Below are 13582 nucleotides of genomic sequence, written 5' to 3' on the forward strand. Positions count from 1 at the left end.
CATCTTTTTTTTTTTTTTTTAAGATTTTATTTATTTGACAGACAGAAATCACAAGTAGGCAGGGAGACAGTCAGAAAGAGAGGAGGAAGCAGGCCCTCCGCGGAGCAGAGAGCCTGATGCGGGGCTCGATCCCAGAACTCTGGGATCATGACCTGAGCCGAAAGCAGAGGCTTTAACCCACTGAGCCACCCAGGCGCCCCTAAAAGCAGCATCTTTTAAAAGATTGCTTTGGTTTTTTGATACTGGATTTAAAACTTTGTTTTAACCAGTACCATTAGTTTTTTGTTCTTCAGAAGCATAGAGACAATAATATCTTTGACTATTAAATACCAAGAGAGCTCCTACTTAAGATTTATAATGGAAACAATTTGGGTAGCTACCATATACTTAAGTATTAAGCCTTATATTTTAGGGAGCAGGTTTAGGAAAGAACAATAGGACTTAATTAGTTGGTATGAAGGTGAAATTACTGTGTCTCTTCTGGTGAATGGTAGTTTTAATCTTTACTCTCCTGTTTGTTTTTTGAGGGTAAGTATTCAAGAAAACATAAAATAACAAAATGACCACCTTTGGTTTTCTAACTTGCTATGACGTAGAACAATGTTGCTTTGAGGACTCTGAATTAAACTAAATGGGTTCTCAAAAGGGATAGTAAATAAATAACTCTTGAATTTCTCTTCTGTGTTATTAATGATTGACAATGTTTAGTGACCATTCTGTACTTGCTTTATTCCTCTCTCTGCTATCTAATATAGTTGCCACTAACCACATATGGCTGTTTAAATTTCAGTATAATTTAATTACAATGAAAATAAAAAATTCAGTTCCTCATTAGGAGTTAGAGTGCTCAGTAGCCACACAGGATAGAGTGAACATTTCGATCTTTGCAGAGTTTCATGAGACAGAGCTGCTTAAATCTCCTGGCTTCCCCTTGTGAGATAATTTTGTTTTCTATTTCAGAAAGAAGGTTGAGGCTGTTCTGCCATATTCATGTTTTTCCTGGCTCATAGAGTGGTTATTTCTCATTTATAAGGCTTATGACTTTATTTTGCTTCTATTAGGATTTTTATTCCATTTGTTATCTCTTTTCTCTCTAGTATTTTCATTCTTTTGAAGTTGGAATAGAGATAGAAAAGCTATAGTTGGGGATTAACTGGCTGGCAGCTGCTGAGGTGTATGGTATTTTATAGTGACATTCCTTTGAGAGTGGTCACCATTATTTGTCCTGTCTTCAGCTTTCAACGTCTTGAAGCCAGTGTCATTTCAGTGTTCATCAAGTTTAGAAGAATAGAGTCATGCTACTATGCTACTCAAGGTCAACATAATAAACTATTAAAGACTCATATATATATATACACATATCAGGATGTCTTAGTACTCATTAATCACAAGAAAAATAACCAACAAGGAAACCACATATTATTGTCAGCTGGCCTGCCGTAGATAAATGAAATTTCAGATTATAATCAAAGGGTTTCTGGATGTATAGGGGTGCTAAGTGAGAAGACTTATGGGTTATTTTAGTGTCCTCTATCTTTGAAAGTCTTGGGGATCAACCTCATCTTATGCATGTATCTTTTTTTTTCTTCTTATGCATGTATCTTGTCAGGTGGACTTAATATCAATTTAGGCTAATAGTGTTTCTTGAAAATTCTCTTTGCTGCTCTTCCCGCCAACTTTTCTAGCCTTCCGGAGGAACATCTTTCTTTCATTGTTTTCTTCTTTTTTTTTTTTTTTAAATTCAAGCAGATCATGGTTAGTTAAGAGTCAGTTTACTGTTTAGTTATGCCAGGTACCTGCTGAGAAACCATCTCTAGTATATGTGTGTTTTTTTTTTAATTTATGAGAGACCGAGAGCTAGCGAGTACACGTGCACACGAGCAGGGGGTAGGGCCAGAGGAAGAGAGAGAAGCAGACTCTCCATTCAACAGGGAGCCCGGTCCATGACTCGATCCCAGGACCCTAGGATCATGACCCGAACCAAAGGCAGACGCTTAACGGATTGAGCCGCCCAAGTGCCCCTCTGTTGTGGTTTCATTATTGCTTTTTTTGCTTAAAGATTTGACCATATTTCCATGTTTTAGGCAACCTAGCATGTACTATTCTGTGTAGTAATTATAGATTTCTGTTGCTCCTATGCCAGATTCCTTTCTAAGAGTTTTCTTTTTTAAGATTTTATTTATTTGTTTGACAGACAGAGATCTCAAGTAGGCAGAGAGGAGAGAGAGGAGGAAGCAAGCTCCCTGCCGAGCAGAGGCCCCGATATGGGGCTTGATCCCAGGACTCTGGGATCATGACCCGAGCCGAAGGCAGAGGCTTTAACCCACTGAGCCACCCAGTCCTCCCTCTATAAGAGTTTTCTTATTTTGTGATTCCCACTTCTATATCTCTACAGCTGATCCGTTTCCAAAGTCTACTCTCATACTTGTAATTACAGAAATATCTAAATACATGATATTTCTGTTGAGGTATAGCATCAAATTAAAAATACTAAAACTGAAGTTGTACTGTTTTCAGTACCCTCAAGTCCATCAAAAATTATATAACATCTTCTTTTCAGTTTTTTTAATCACCATTTATTTGTAACCTCTTCTTCCTCCCTTCAGTTTTCTTAGTTATCGCATTATCTTGCTTTTTTCTCTGACATGCTGTCTGCTTATTTTTCTTCTCATTACTTCTACTCTGTTCTTTCTAAACTACCTCAGCAATCTCAGTTCTCCTCATGTTAATCTTACCTATTCTGTGTTTCCTCTCTGAACAAGAATTTTGGTTTATGCATCTTTGTGTCTGAAACAGATAAGTCATTATTTCCTGGTCATATAATCTGATTAGATGAGTTATTTACCACATTAAGCTACCTTAGTTGTTATATTTTATTCATTTAGAATATTTTTTTGAACTCTTTTTCAGTGTGATGAACAAGTCTGGCGTGAATCGTGTAGTTTGGAAACGGCCTCGGCTCACTCACAATGGACCTGTTAGAAGGAGCACAGTTATTGACCAGATTCCTTTTCTGGCAGTAGCAAGAGCACTTGGTAAGTAGGACTTATATTTGGTAAATCATACTAGATTTTCTACAGTGTATGGTGGTAACATAAAAGAGGAGACTAAGAACTAAATCCTCATTTGACTGATAATGGGAGTAGAAATACGCTGTTGTTATAGTAAATGCTTTAAAACTTAATGGAGGGGAAGGTTAAAATGGATTTCAGTGCCGGTTGCTCTTTAACCATGAGTCATGTTCAACATTTTGGTGATTCACACCTGTACTTAGGGAAGTATATATATGTCTAGGCTTGGTGTTATCCTTAAAATTATTTTTAAATGTGCTTCCCTACTTCAGTCTTTTATATTTCTTTTTTTTTTTAAAAGATTTTATTTATTTGATAGAAAGAGATCACAAGTAGGCAGAGAGGCAGGCAGAGAGAGAGAGAGGGAAGCAGGCCCCCCGTTGGGCAGAGAGCCCGATGTGGGACTCGATCCCAGGACCCTGAGATCATGACCTGAGCCGAAGGCAGCGGCTTAACCCACTGAGCCACCCAGGCGCCCCAGTCTTTTATATTTCTCTTAGGAACCTTCAAAGGTCTCTTTCTTATTAGCTAGCAAAATAAATTGTTTATGACAAAATAAAAATACTTATTTTCTGGTCTACCTGGTTTTGGACGCAAAAAGGGAGGGCATTCAGGTTAAGTAAGATAAGGAGTTTGGTGCAGGCATTATGGTGGTAGGCAAGAAATAAACCTTACAAGGGTTTATAGCTAGACCACGATAAGGAATTTTATTTTATTTTATTTTATTTTTTCTAAAGATACACAGAGAAAGATCACAAATAGGTGAGAGGCAGGCAGAGAGAGAGGGGGAAGCAGGCTCCCTGCTGAGCAGAGAGCCTGACTCTATGTGGGGCTTAATCCCAGGACCCTGAGATCATGACCCGAGTGGAAGGCAGAGGCTTTAACCCGCTGAGCCACCGAGGTGCCCAGGAATTTTATTTTAAATACTTTCAGGAAGTGAGTGGAGGAGGTATACCACAGTGGTGAAGAGATAGACTTTGGAGCCAAAATTCCTAGGGTCCAATGCCAGTGTTGTTATTTACTGTATAAACAGGGTAAATCACTTACTATATGTACATTACTTAATATATGTGACAGTTTTTTCAGCTGTAAATGGGGCTAATAATGGTACCTGCCTTATTCGTTTGTGAGTATTGGGTGACTTAATATATGTAAAGTGGTTAAAATAGTGCCTGGCACATAATAAGTGCTCTCTAAATGTTAGTGTTGCTGTTTATTGAAATACGACAGTGACATGATCCATGTTTTTAAAAAAATTAATTTGTCAGGGAGAGTGTAAGCAGGGGGAACAGCAGGCAGAGGGAAAAGCAGGCTTCCCACTGAGCAAGGAGCCTGATGTGGGACTGGATCCCAGAACCCTGGGATCATGACCTGAGCTAAAGGCAAGATGCTTAACTGAGCCATCCAGGTGTCCCCAGTTCTTTTCTTTTCTTTCTTTTTTCTTTTTTAAGGGTCATTTTGGTGCTGTAGTGGTTAAAATTATATGGTGTAAAATTGGAGCCAAAGGTTCTATTGGGGGCCTGTAGCAGTATTCTAGGCACTTTACATATTTTGTAGATTTTTTTTTTTTTAGTTTTAATTTATTTATTTTTTTCAGTGTAACAGTATTCATTGTTTTTGCACAACACCCAGTGCTCCATGCAATACGTGCCCTCCCTATTACCCACCACCTGGTTCCCCCAACCTCCCACCCCCGCCCCTTCAAAACCCTCGGGTTGTTTTTCAGAGTCCATAGTCTCTTATGGTTCACCTCCCCTTCCAATTTTTTTTTTTTTTTTAATAAACATATAATGTGTAGATTTTTGCAGAACTCAAAGGCTATCTGTTTCCCAGGTTATTCATTATTAGTATAACCATGTGATATAATAGAATTGTTAGCAAGGATAAAGAGGGAGGAATGTGATAATTGGCAAGAAATTAATATTACTAAAGAACAGCATTTTTTGTTTGTTTTGTTTTGTTTTAAAAGATTATTTATTTTAGAGGGCAGGAGCAGGAAGGGCAGAGGGAGAGGGAAGGAAAATCAGTCTCAAGTTGAATCTGTGCTCAGTGTGGAGCCCAACAGGGGGCTTGATCCTAGGACTTTATCTATCATGGATCTGAGCTAAAACCAAGAGTCACTTTACCGACTGCACCTCCCAGGCACCTTAAGAACAGAGGGGTTTTTTATGGGGAGCCCAACTAATTAAACTGAGGGCAAGGTCTTACTTCAGATCCAAACAGTAAGTTGAGTGGTGCCTGGGTGGCTCAGTGGGTTAAAGCCTCTGCCTTTAGCTCAGGTCATGATCCCAGTGTCCTGAGACCAAAGCCTCACATCGGGTTCTTTGGGTTCTCTGTTCAGCAGGGAGCCTGCTTCCCCCTCCCCCTACTCTCTGCCTGCCTGCCTACTTGTGATCTCTGTCTGTCAAATAAATAAATAAAATCTTAAAAAAAAAAAAAAGTAAGCTGAACCTTCAATTTAGAAAAAGAGATGCCAAGTTATTTTGTATATATGAAGTGTGTGTGCCAAGCATTTTAAGCCTTGAAACTCATAAGAGATTGTATAGTGGAAAAGTAGGAACAGATGAAGGACTGGCAGAAAGAGCAGGAAAACCAACTGGTTTTTCTGTTTCAGACTTCCTACTTTCTACTTTTCTTTGACTTCTGTATCTCTAGAGTAATTCAGACAAGAAGTAATCCAGCTCCTACTTGAATATCTTCAGTAAATCTTAATATTTCAAAGTACAAACTCTTGCATAATTGTCAGTTAAAATCTGCCACCATGAATCTTTCAGATATTTGCTCTAGTTTTGTGTGCTGAAACAAAAACAGAGCAGTGTATTTATTTTTCCTTTTGCATAATGACCATCATTTACCTATTCACAATTAGCTAGCATGTTTTTCTGGTCTTTCCTCTAGGCTGACATAAGACCCTTCATTATTCTTGTCATATTGCTTTATTTCTTCATTAAATGGTCCAGAATTGAGGATACTCTGCAAGATGTGGTCTGACCAGTTCGAAGTATGATGGAGATATTTAGTTCCTGCATTGTACTGTACCTGAGCATTGTACTTCTGCTAGCAGAGTCTTGGAATCTGTCATTAGCTTTTAATAATCATATCACATTTGTTGGTTTATTGAAATAGCTCCAGTCGTTAGATATTTTTCTTATGAACTGCTACCAGTCAGATTTCTCTATTCCATACACTTTGGTTTTAATTGGGGTAGTGTGAGGGTGGGGAGACAGAGACGGAATTAATAGCAGCATTGAATGAGCTTCTTATAGAATATATAGTCAGTCCAAAAGGTATTGATTACTGTATTTGGAGAGAGATATTGATGTGATGTTTTTTTTTAAAGATTTTATTTATTTATTTGACAGAGAGAGATCACAAGTAGGCAGAGAGGCAGGCAGAGAGAGTGAGAGGGAAGCAGGCTCCCTGCCGAGCAGAGAGCCGGATGTGGGACTCGATCCCAGGACCCTGAGATCATGACCCGAGCCGAAGGCAGCGGCTTAAACCACTGAGCCACCCAGGCGCCCTGATGTGATTTTTTAAAAAAGATTTTATTTATTTATTAGAGCACAGGCACAAGCAGGGAGAGGGGTAAAGGGTGGGGGACAGGGAGATAATCCCAAGCAGACTCTGTGGTGACGTGGAGCCCCATTGGGGCTCAGTCTGATAACCCTGAGATCATGACCTGAGCCGAAACCAAGAATCCGGCACTTAACTGACTGAGCCTCCCAGGTGCCCCATCTGTGTTTTTTCCTTAGCTTGATTCAACATTTGTTAACTATGTAGAGAGAAAGAAATAGAGTACATAGTCCTCAATGTTTATTTATTTATTTTTTAAAAAATATTTTATTTATTTGATAGAGAGAAATCACAACTAGGCAGAGAGGCAGGCAGAGAGAGAGGAGGAAGCAGGCTCCCTGCGGAGCAGAGAGCCTGATGTGGGGCTCGATCCCAGGACCCTGGGATCATGACCTGAGCGGAAGGCAGAGGCTTTAACCCACTGAGCCACCCAGGCGCCTCCTCAATGTTTATTTTACTCAGATACTCAAAAGTACTTAAGTGGTGGTATATCAGCATTGTTTTAAAATATCTCCCCATAGACTGCTTTTAGTTGCAAAAGAGAAAAAGTAGTAATTAGGGGTGCCTAGCTGGTTCAGTTGGAAGAACATGCAACTCTTTTTTTTTTTTTTTTAAAGATTTTATTTATTTATTTGACAGAGAGAGATCACAAGTAGATAGAGAGGCAGGCAGAGAGGGGGCGGGGGGGGGGCGGGAAGCAGGCTCCCTGCTGAGCAGAGAGCCCGATGCGGGACTCGATCCCAGGACCCTGGGATCATGACCTGAGCCGAAGGCAGCGGCTTAACCCACTGAGCCACCCAGGCGCCCGAACATGCAACTCTTAATCTCCAGGTGGTGAGTTATAACTCATATTGGGTGTAGAGATACTAAAAATTAAAAAACTTAAAAAAAAAGAAAAAAACTAGTAATTAGAGAACAGAGAAATCAGGCAGTACCTTGACTAAATAATCAAAATTATCATCACTAATGAGGAATAGTGCTGAGACTGACACAATATTCCCTATGTAGTATTCTGGCCAAGATGTATAACCTAAAGAAATGTTACAAGTACATGCGATTCCTGATCCTAGGCCAAAGCCTATAAAAGACCAGGAGCCTGGGATCACGACCTGAGCCAAAGGCAGACCCTTAACTGACTGAGTTACCCAGGTGTCCACAAATAAATAAAATCTTTAAAAAAATTAAAAAAGAAAGTTGTTGCATGGTAATACTTACTGGATCATAGTAAATTATCTTATTTAGCACCATTCTTATGGTTTATGACCATTTTTCACCTAGCTTTTTGGGAAAGTGAAGTTTGCTTAACAGAAATTGGTACCATTTTAGACACTCATGAGAACTGGAATTACTGTGTACAGATGTAGCAAAGGTGCCTTCTAGTGGCTGCCTGATAGAATTGTATGAGAATCTTGCAAATCATTTATTCCTTGAACAGATACTTACTGAAAGTGCAATATGTGCTAAGCATGTGGTCTTTGTCCTCTTGGAAGCTTACAGTATAGAGAAGGGGAGAAGCATTCATCGGATCACAAAACGAGCTGAAAAATTACATCTCTAAATACTTGTTTATGTGCTAATGAGAACTTAAAATAAGGGTATTATACCTAGCTGGAGAGGCAAGAGATATTTGATACTGAGCTGAAGTCTGAAGAATTACTAGTTGTTAAGAGAGGAAGAACGTGTGTTCTAAGCATAGGAGCTGCATCTGCAAGCAGCTCTGATAAGAGGAAGGAAGGTGAATATAGTAAGGAACTCTGACAAAGGCCAATGTAGCTGGAACAGAGAGATGAGAATAAGAGGCATAGATAAAATGAATTTTTTTTAGATTGTGGTTAAGAGTTGTATCTTAAGAATAAAACTAAGCTATTGCAGAGTGGGAGTGGAAACAACTAAATTTGGGTGTAAGTGTTTTTAATTATGGCAAAGATACATAATTTTGCTATCTTAACCATTTTAAGTATACAAGTCATTGGTGGTATTGTTCATTTACACAGTGTTTTGCAACCATCACCATCCATCTTAAATATGTTTTATTTTTTATTTAAAGATTGTATTTATGTATTTGAGAGAGAGAGAGAGATAGCAAGAGAGAGCATGAGCAAGGAGGAGAGGGAGAAGCAGTTTCCCTGCAAGCAGGGAGCCCGATCTGGGGGTTGATCCAAGGACTCTGAGATCATGACCTGAGCCGAAGGCAGGTGCTTAACCAACTGAGCCACCCAGGCGCCCCTTAAATTTATGTTTTCAAGGATGATTTTGGTTGCAGTTTAAAGATTTTATTTATTTATTTGACAGAGAGACAGTGACAGAGGGGACACAAGCAAGGGGTGGGGCAGAGGGAAAGGGAGAAGCAGGCTTCCCACTGAGCAAGGAGCCTTCTGCAGGGCTCGATCCCAGGACCCTGGGATCATGACCTGAGCTGAAGGCCGACGTTTAATAACTGAGTCACCCAGGTGCCCATTGGTTGCAGTTTAAAGAGTAGATTAGGTGAGGTTCTGTGGAAGTGCTTTGTGGGAAGCCACCCACGGAGTGGGGGAAAATGTTAAAACTCACTAGAGGTAAAGACTACTGGATATCCTGTGCACTATGGGCTGCGATGTGCCACAGAAGACAGCAGAGAACATACTGAAACCAGAAGAAAGGCCTTTTTCTCCTCTGGTGTCCCTCCAGTGCCCTACTAAGGACAAAAGGGAAATGGTCATCAAGTAGACAACTAACAACATTTGCCGCAGTGTCCGAAGGCTCTCCCTTTACTACAGGAATGATATTCTTTGATCCTATTTTGGTGTACAAACAATAGGCCAATGATAGAAACACTTAATTCGAGGCCCAGTTCTGATCGTTGCTCATTTTATCTCAGGTAAAGCCAGGATTCTCTAAACTGATTAAATAAGGGAACTGTGTCTATGTCATAAGTTCTTAAATCTGACTATGAATACAACTCACCTAGTGAGTTTGTTGAAAATTCACATTCCAGGAAATTTCACTGGCAAATTTAAAGCAACTTGAGCATTAAAACAATAATAACTCTTGGTTTCAGCTTAGGTCATGATCTCAGAGTCATGAGAATCCATAAGCTTATAAAGATACTGAAAAGATTATAAATAAAACTTCAAAAAAAAAAGAAAAAGAAGTAAATGCATCTTTGTGAGCTTACTTGGTTTATAATTAGCTTTTAGTGGTTGCATGTTTTGTTTTTGTTTTTGTTTTTTAAGATACTATTTTTACGTAATCTGTATGCCCAACGTGGGGGCTTGAACCTGCAACACCAAGATCAAGAGTGGCACACTCCAGTAATTGAGCCAGCCAGGTGCCCCATAATGTGGCTTTTTTTGTTTGTTTGTTTTGTTTTGTTTTGCTACTCTGAAAGATGAATTGCCACTTTACCTTTCAAAGGGCTCATTTGGCAATGAATTTTGCTATTTTAAATTAGAGCATTTGATTTGAATTACTTTTCCCTTAGACTGTGAATGTGTTTTAATTGGACAATACTTTTGATAGGACCTAAGGAAGGGAAGTTTAAGTAAACAGAGAAAGGACAAAGAGATTTCCTCTTGGTTAACATTAAGTCAGACCTGCTGAAAGAGTGCTAAAACCACTCCCTTGTCTGAAAACCTTTTGCTTTTATTAGTTTTAAAAGATTTTTTTCTTTCTTTATTTGAGAGAGAGATGGCAGGAGCAGAGGGGAAAGGGAGAAGCATGCTCCACTGAGCGGGGAGCCTGATATTGAGCTCAATCTCAGGATCCTGGGATCATGACCTGAGGCAGACAGATCCTTAACTAACTGAGCCACTCAGGTGCCCCAAACCTTTTGCTTTTAATTTAGGTCTTTACCCAGAGTATTTCACAACAAACAAAAGAGACAGAGATTAATGTTTTCTTCTTTTTGTCTATTCTTTCCCCAGTTTGGGGGAGTAAAAGAAAAGTTAGATTGCTCCACTTAACTTTGTCTTATGTATCACAGAAAAGTAAGAGTTCCCTTCCTCACTTCCTCCCTCCCCCCCACTTTTAAAAAGGATTTTATTTATTTATTTGACAGAGAGAGAGATCACAGATAGGCAGAGAGGCATGCAGAGAAAAGGGGGAAGCATGCTCCCTGCCAAACAGAGCCCGATGTGGGGCTCGATCCCAGGACCCTGAGATCATGACCTGAGCTGAAGGCAGAGGCTTAACCTACTGAGCCATCCAAGCACCCCACCTTCCCCCCTTTTTAAAGATTTCTTTATTTGAGAGAGAGAGAGAAAGAGCACAAGCTAGGAGGTAGGTAGAGGGAGACGGAGAAGGGATAAAGAATCTCTAGCAGACTCCCCACAGAGTGGGAAGCCTGTTGCAGGGCTTGATCCCACCACCCTGAGATCATGACCTGAACTGAAAGCAAGAGTCAGACACTCAGCTGACTGTGCCACCAGGTGCCCCAGTAGTTTTTATTTTATTTTATTTTTAAGATTTTATTTATTTATTTGACAGAGAGAGAGATTACAAGTAGGCAGAGAGGCAGGCAGAGAGAGAGGGGGAAGCAGGCTCCCCGCCGACCAAAGAGCCCAATGCAGGGCTAGATCCCAGGACCCTGAGATCATGACCTGAGCCGAAGGCAGAGGCTCAACCCACTGAACCACCCAGGTGCCCCAGTATTTTTTTGTTTTGTTTTGTTTTCTTAAATCAGGTATGGATTTTGAATGTTATCAATTGCTTTTCTGCATCTATTTTTTTTTTTTTAAGATTTTTAAAATTTATTTATTTGACAGACAGAGATCACAAGTAGGCAGAGAGGCAGGCAGAGAGAGGGGGAAGCAGGCTCCCTGTGGAGCAGAGAGCCCGATGTGGGGCTCGATCCCAGGACCCTGGGAATCACGACCTGAGTGGAAGGCAGAGGCTTTAACCCACTGAGCTACCCAGGCGCCCCTTCTGCATCTATTTTGATGAATGTATCGATTCTCTCTAATCTGTTGACAAAATATTACTAGCCTGGAAATAACACTTCTTGCTTCTTATTTCTGCCCCCCCCCCAGGTGATTTGTGGAGCTATGATTTCTTCAGTGGTAAGTTTGTGGTGTCACCTGAACCAGACACAAGTGTCCACACTCTTGACCCTCAGAAGCACAAGTATATTATCTTGGGGAGTGATGGACTTTGGAATATGATTCCACCACAAGATGCCATCTCAATGTGCCAGGACCAAGAGGAGAAGAAATACTTGATGGTGAGAAGTAACTCAGTAATTTGATATTGTTGTCTATACATTGTTCTGCTACTTTGTCATAGGTCTAAGGATGTTCACTTTGAGTAGTATTCCATTTGCCTGGCTCTAGAATTACGTAAAACGAACTTTGCAGCTCATCAGAGGAATGAGACAGGATATAAATTAGATAACAAAACACACAACCACAGACTTTGTTATGAATAGCCCTTGACTTAATGGCCTATGAAACCTCGTTAATCCTTTTTAAAAAATTGAGATATAATTCATATACCATAGAATTTTACCTTTTTTATTTTAAGATTTTATTTATTCGACACAGAGAGAGACCACACAAGCAGTGGGGAGTGGCAGGCAGTGGGAGACAGAGAGAAGCAGGATCCATGGGATCCTGAGCCAAAGGCAGTCGCTTAACCAACTGAGCCATGCAAGCGTGCAAAATTTTACCTTTTTAAAATGTGTACCTCAGGGGCGCCTGGGTGGCTCAGTCGTTAAGCGTCTGCCTTTGGCTTGGGTTCTGATCCCAGAGTCCTGGGATCGAGCCCCGCATTGGGCTCCTTGCTCAGCGGGAAGCCTATTTCTCCCTCTCCCACTCCCCCTGCTTGTGTTCCCTCTCTCGCTGTATCTTCTATCAAATAAATAAATAAAATCTTTTTAAAAAATCCTCTTTAAAAAAAAATGTATAACTAACTCAGTGGTTCTTACTATATTCTCTAAGTTGTGCAACCATTACCACTATCTCATTCCATTAACATTGATAACATTTTTATCACTGCCTTCAAAACCCACAATTGCCAGTAGTCATTCATGATCTCCTGTTATCCCCACCCACTGGCAACCACTGATCTTTCTGTCTCTCTTTATATTGCCCTATTTTAGATATTTCATGTAAAGAGATCATATAATATGTGACCTCCATATTTGACTTCTTTCACTTAAGCATAATATTTTCAAGGTTCATCTGTGTTGCTTGTAAATAAAAGTACTTTATTCCTTGTTAGGGCTGGATAATTTTCCATCAACGGATATACAACATTTAATTATCCATCCATTTACCAGTTGATGGATATTTGGATTGTTTCCACTTTGGGGCTCTTATGAATGACTTTTGTGAACATTCACATACAAGTTTTGTGTGGATATATTTTCATTTCTCTTAGGTATATACAGCACCATACAGGTATTTTCTCTTCTTTATAATTTTTTTCCTTAGCTTTATTGTAAGAATATAGTATATAATACAGATAATATACAAAATATGTGCTAATCAACTTAGTTTTATTGGTAAGACTTGTGGTCAATAGTAGGCTATTAGTAGTTAAGTTTGAGGGGAATAAAAAGTTATACATGGATTTCCAGTTGTATGGGGGACTTGGTGCCTCCAACACTCCACAATTTTCAAGGGTCAATTGTATATATTTAACAGTTGTTTATATTTTCTTATCTCTGAATTTTGTTCATATTCTTTGACAAAATTTTATTGTCATTGATTTGTAGAGGCTCTTATTTTAGGAGGAGATTGGCCCTTTACAATGAGGGTTTTTTTTGTTGTGTTTGTTTTTTGTTTTTGCCATGCTTGATTATCTCGTTTGTGAATTGTTTATCTGTAATAACTTGATGTTTACTTTCCATTTTAGATAACTTCTGTATAACTTTTCCTATTACAGTGAAGACTGAGTTTCTTGCTACTAAAAAGATAAAAATATAGATAGAATTTAACCACAGGATAAGGCCTTGTCTTATT

The 13582-nt window shown here is 39.5% G+C and overlaps 1 protein-coding gene across 2 annotated transcripts in view; it reads left to right on the forward strand.

Annotated features, from left to right (window-relative positions):
• Positions 1-13582, forward strand: part of PPM1D (protein phosphatase, Mg2+/Mn2+ dependent 1D) — a 44931-nt gene that overhangs the window by 25178 nt on the left and 6171 nt on the right. For both annotated transcript variants that reach the window (XM_045986494.1, XM_045986495.1), the window contains exons 3-4: positions 2911-3035; positions 11651-11841. In XM_045986494.1, the coding sequence (XP_045842450.1) occupies positions 2911-3035; positions 11651-11841 (316 nt within the window). The remainder of the gene's footprint in view (positions 1-2910; positions 3036-11650; positions 11842-13582) is intronic.

This window comes from Meles meles, chromosome 18, assembly GCF_922984935.1.
Source record: "Meles meles chromosome 18, mMelMel3.1 paternal haplotype, whole genome shotgun sequence".
Classification (NCBI taxonomy): domain Eukaryota; kingdom Metazoa; phylum Chordata; class Mammalia; order Carnivora; family Mustelidae; genus Meles; species Meles meles.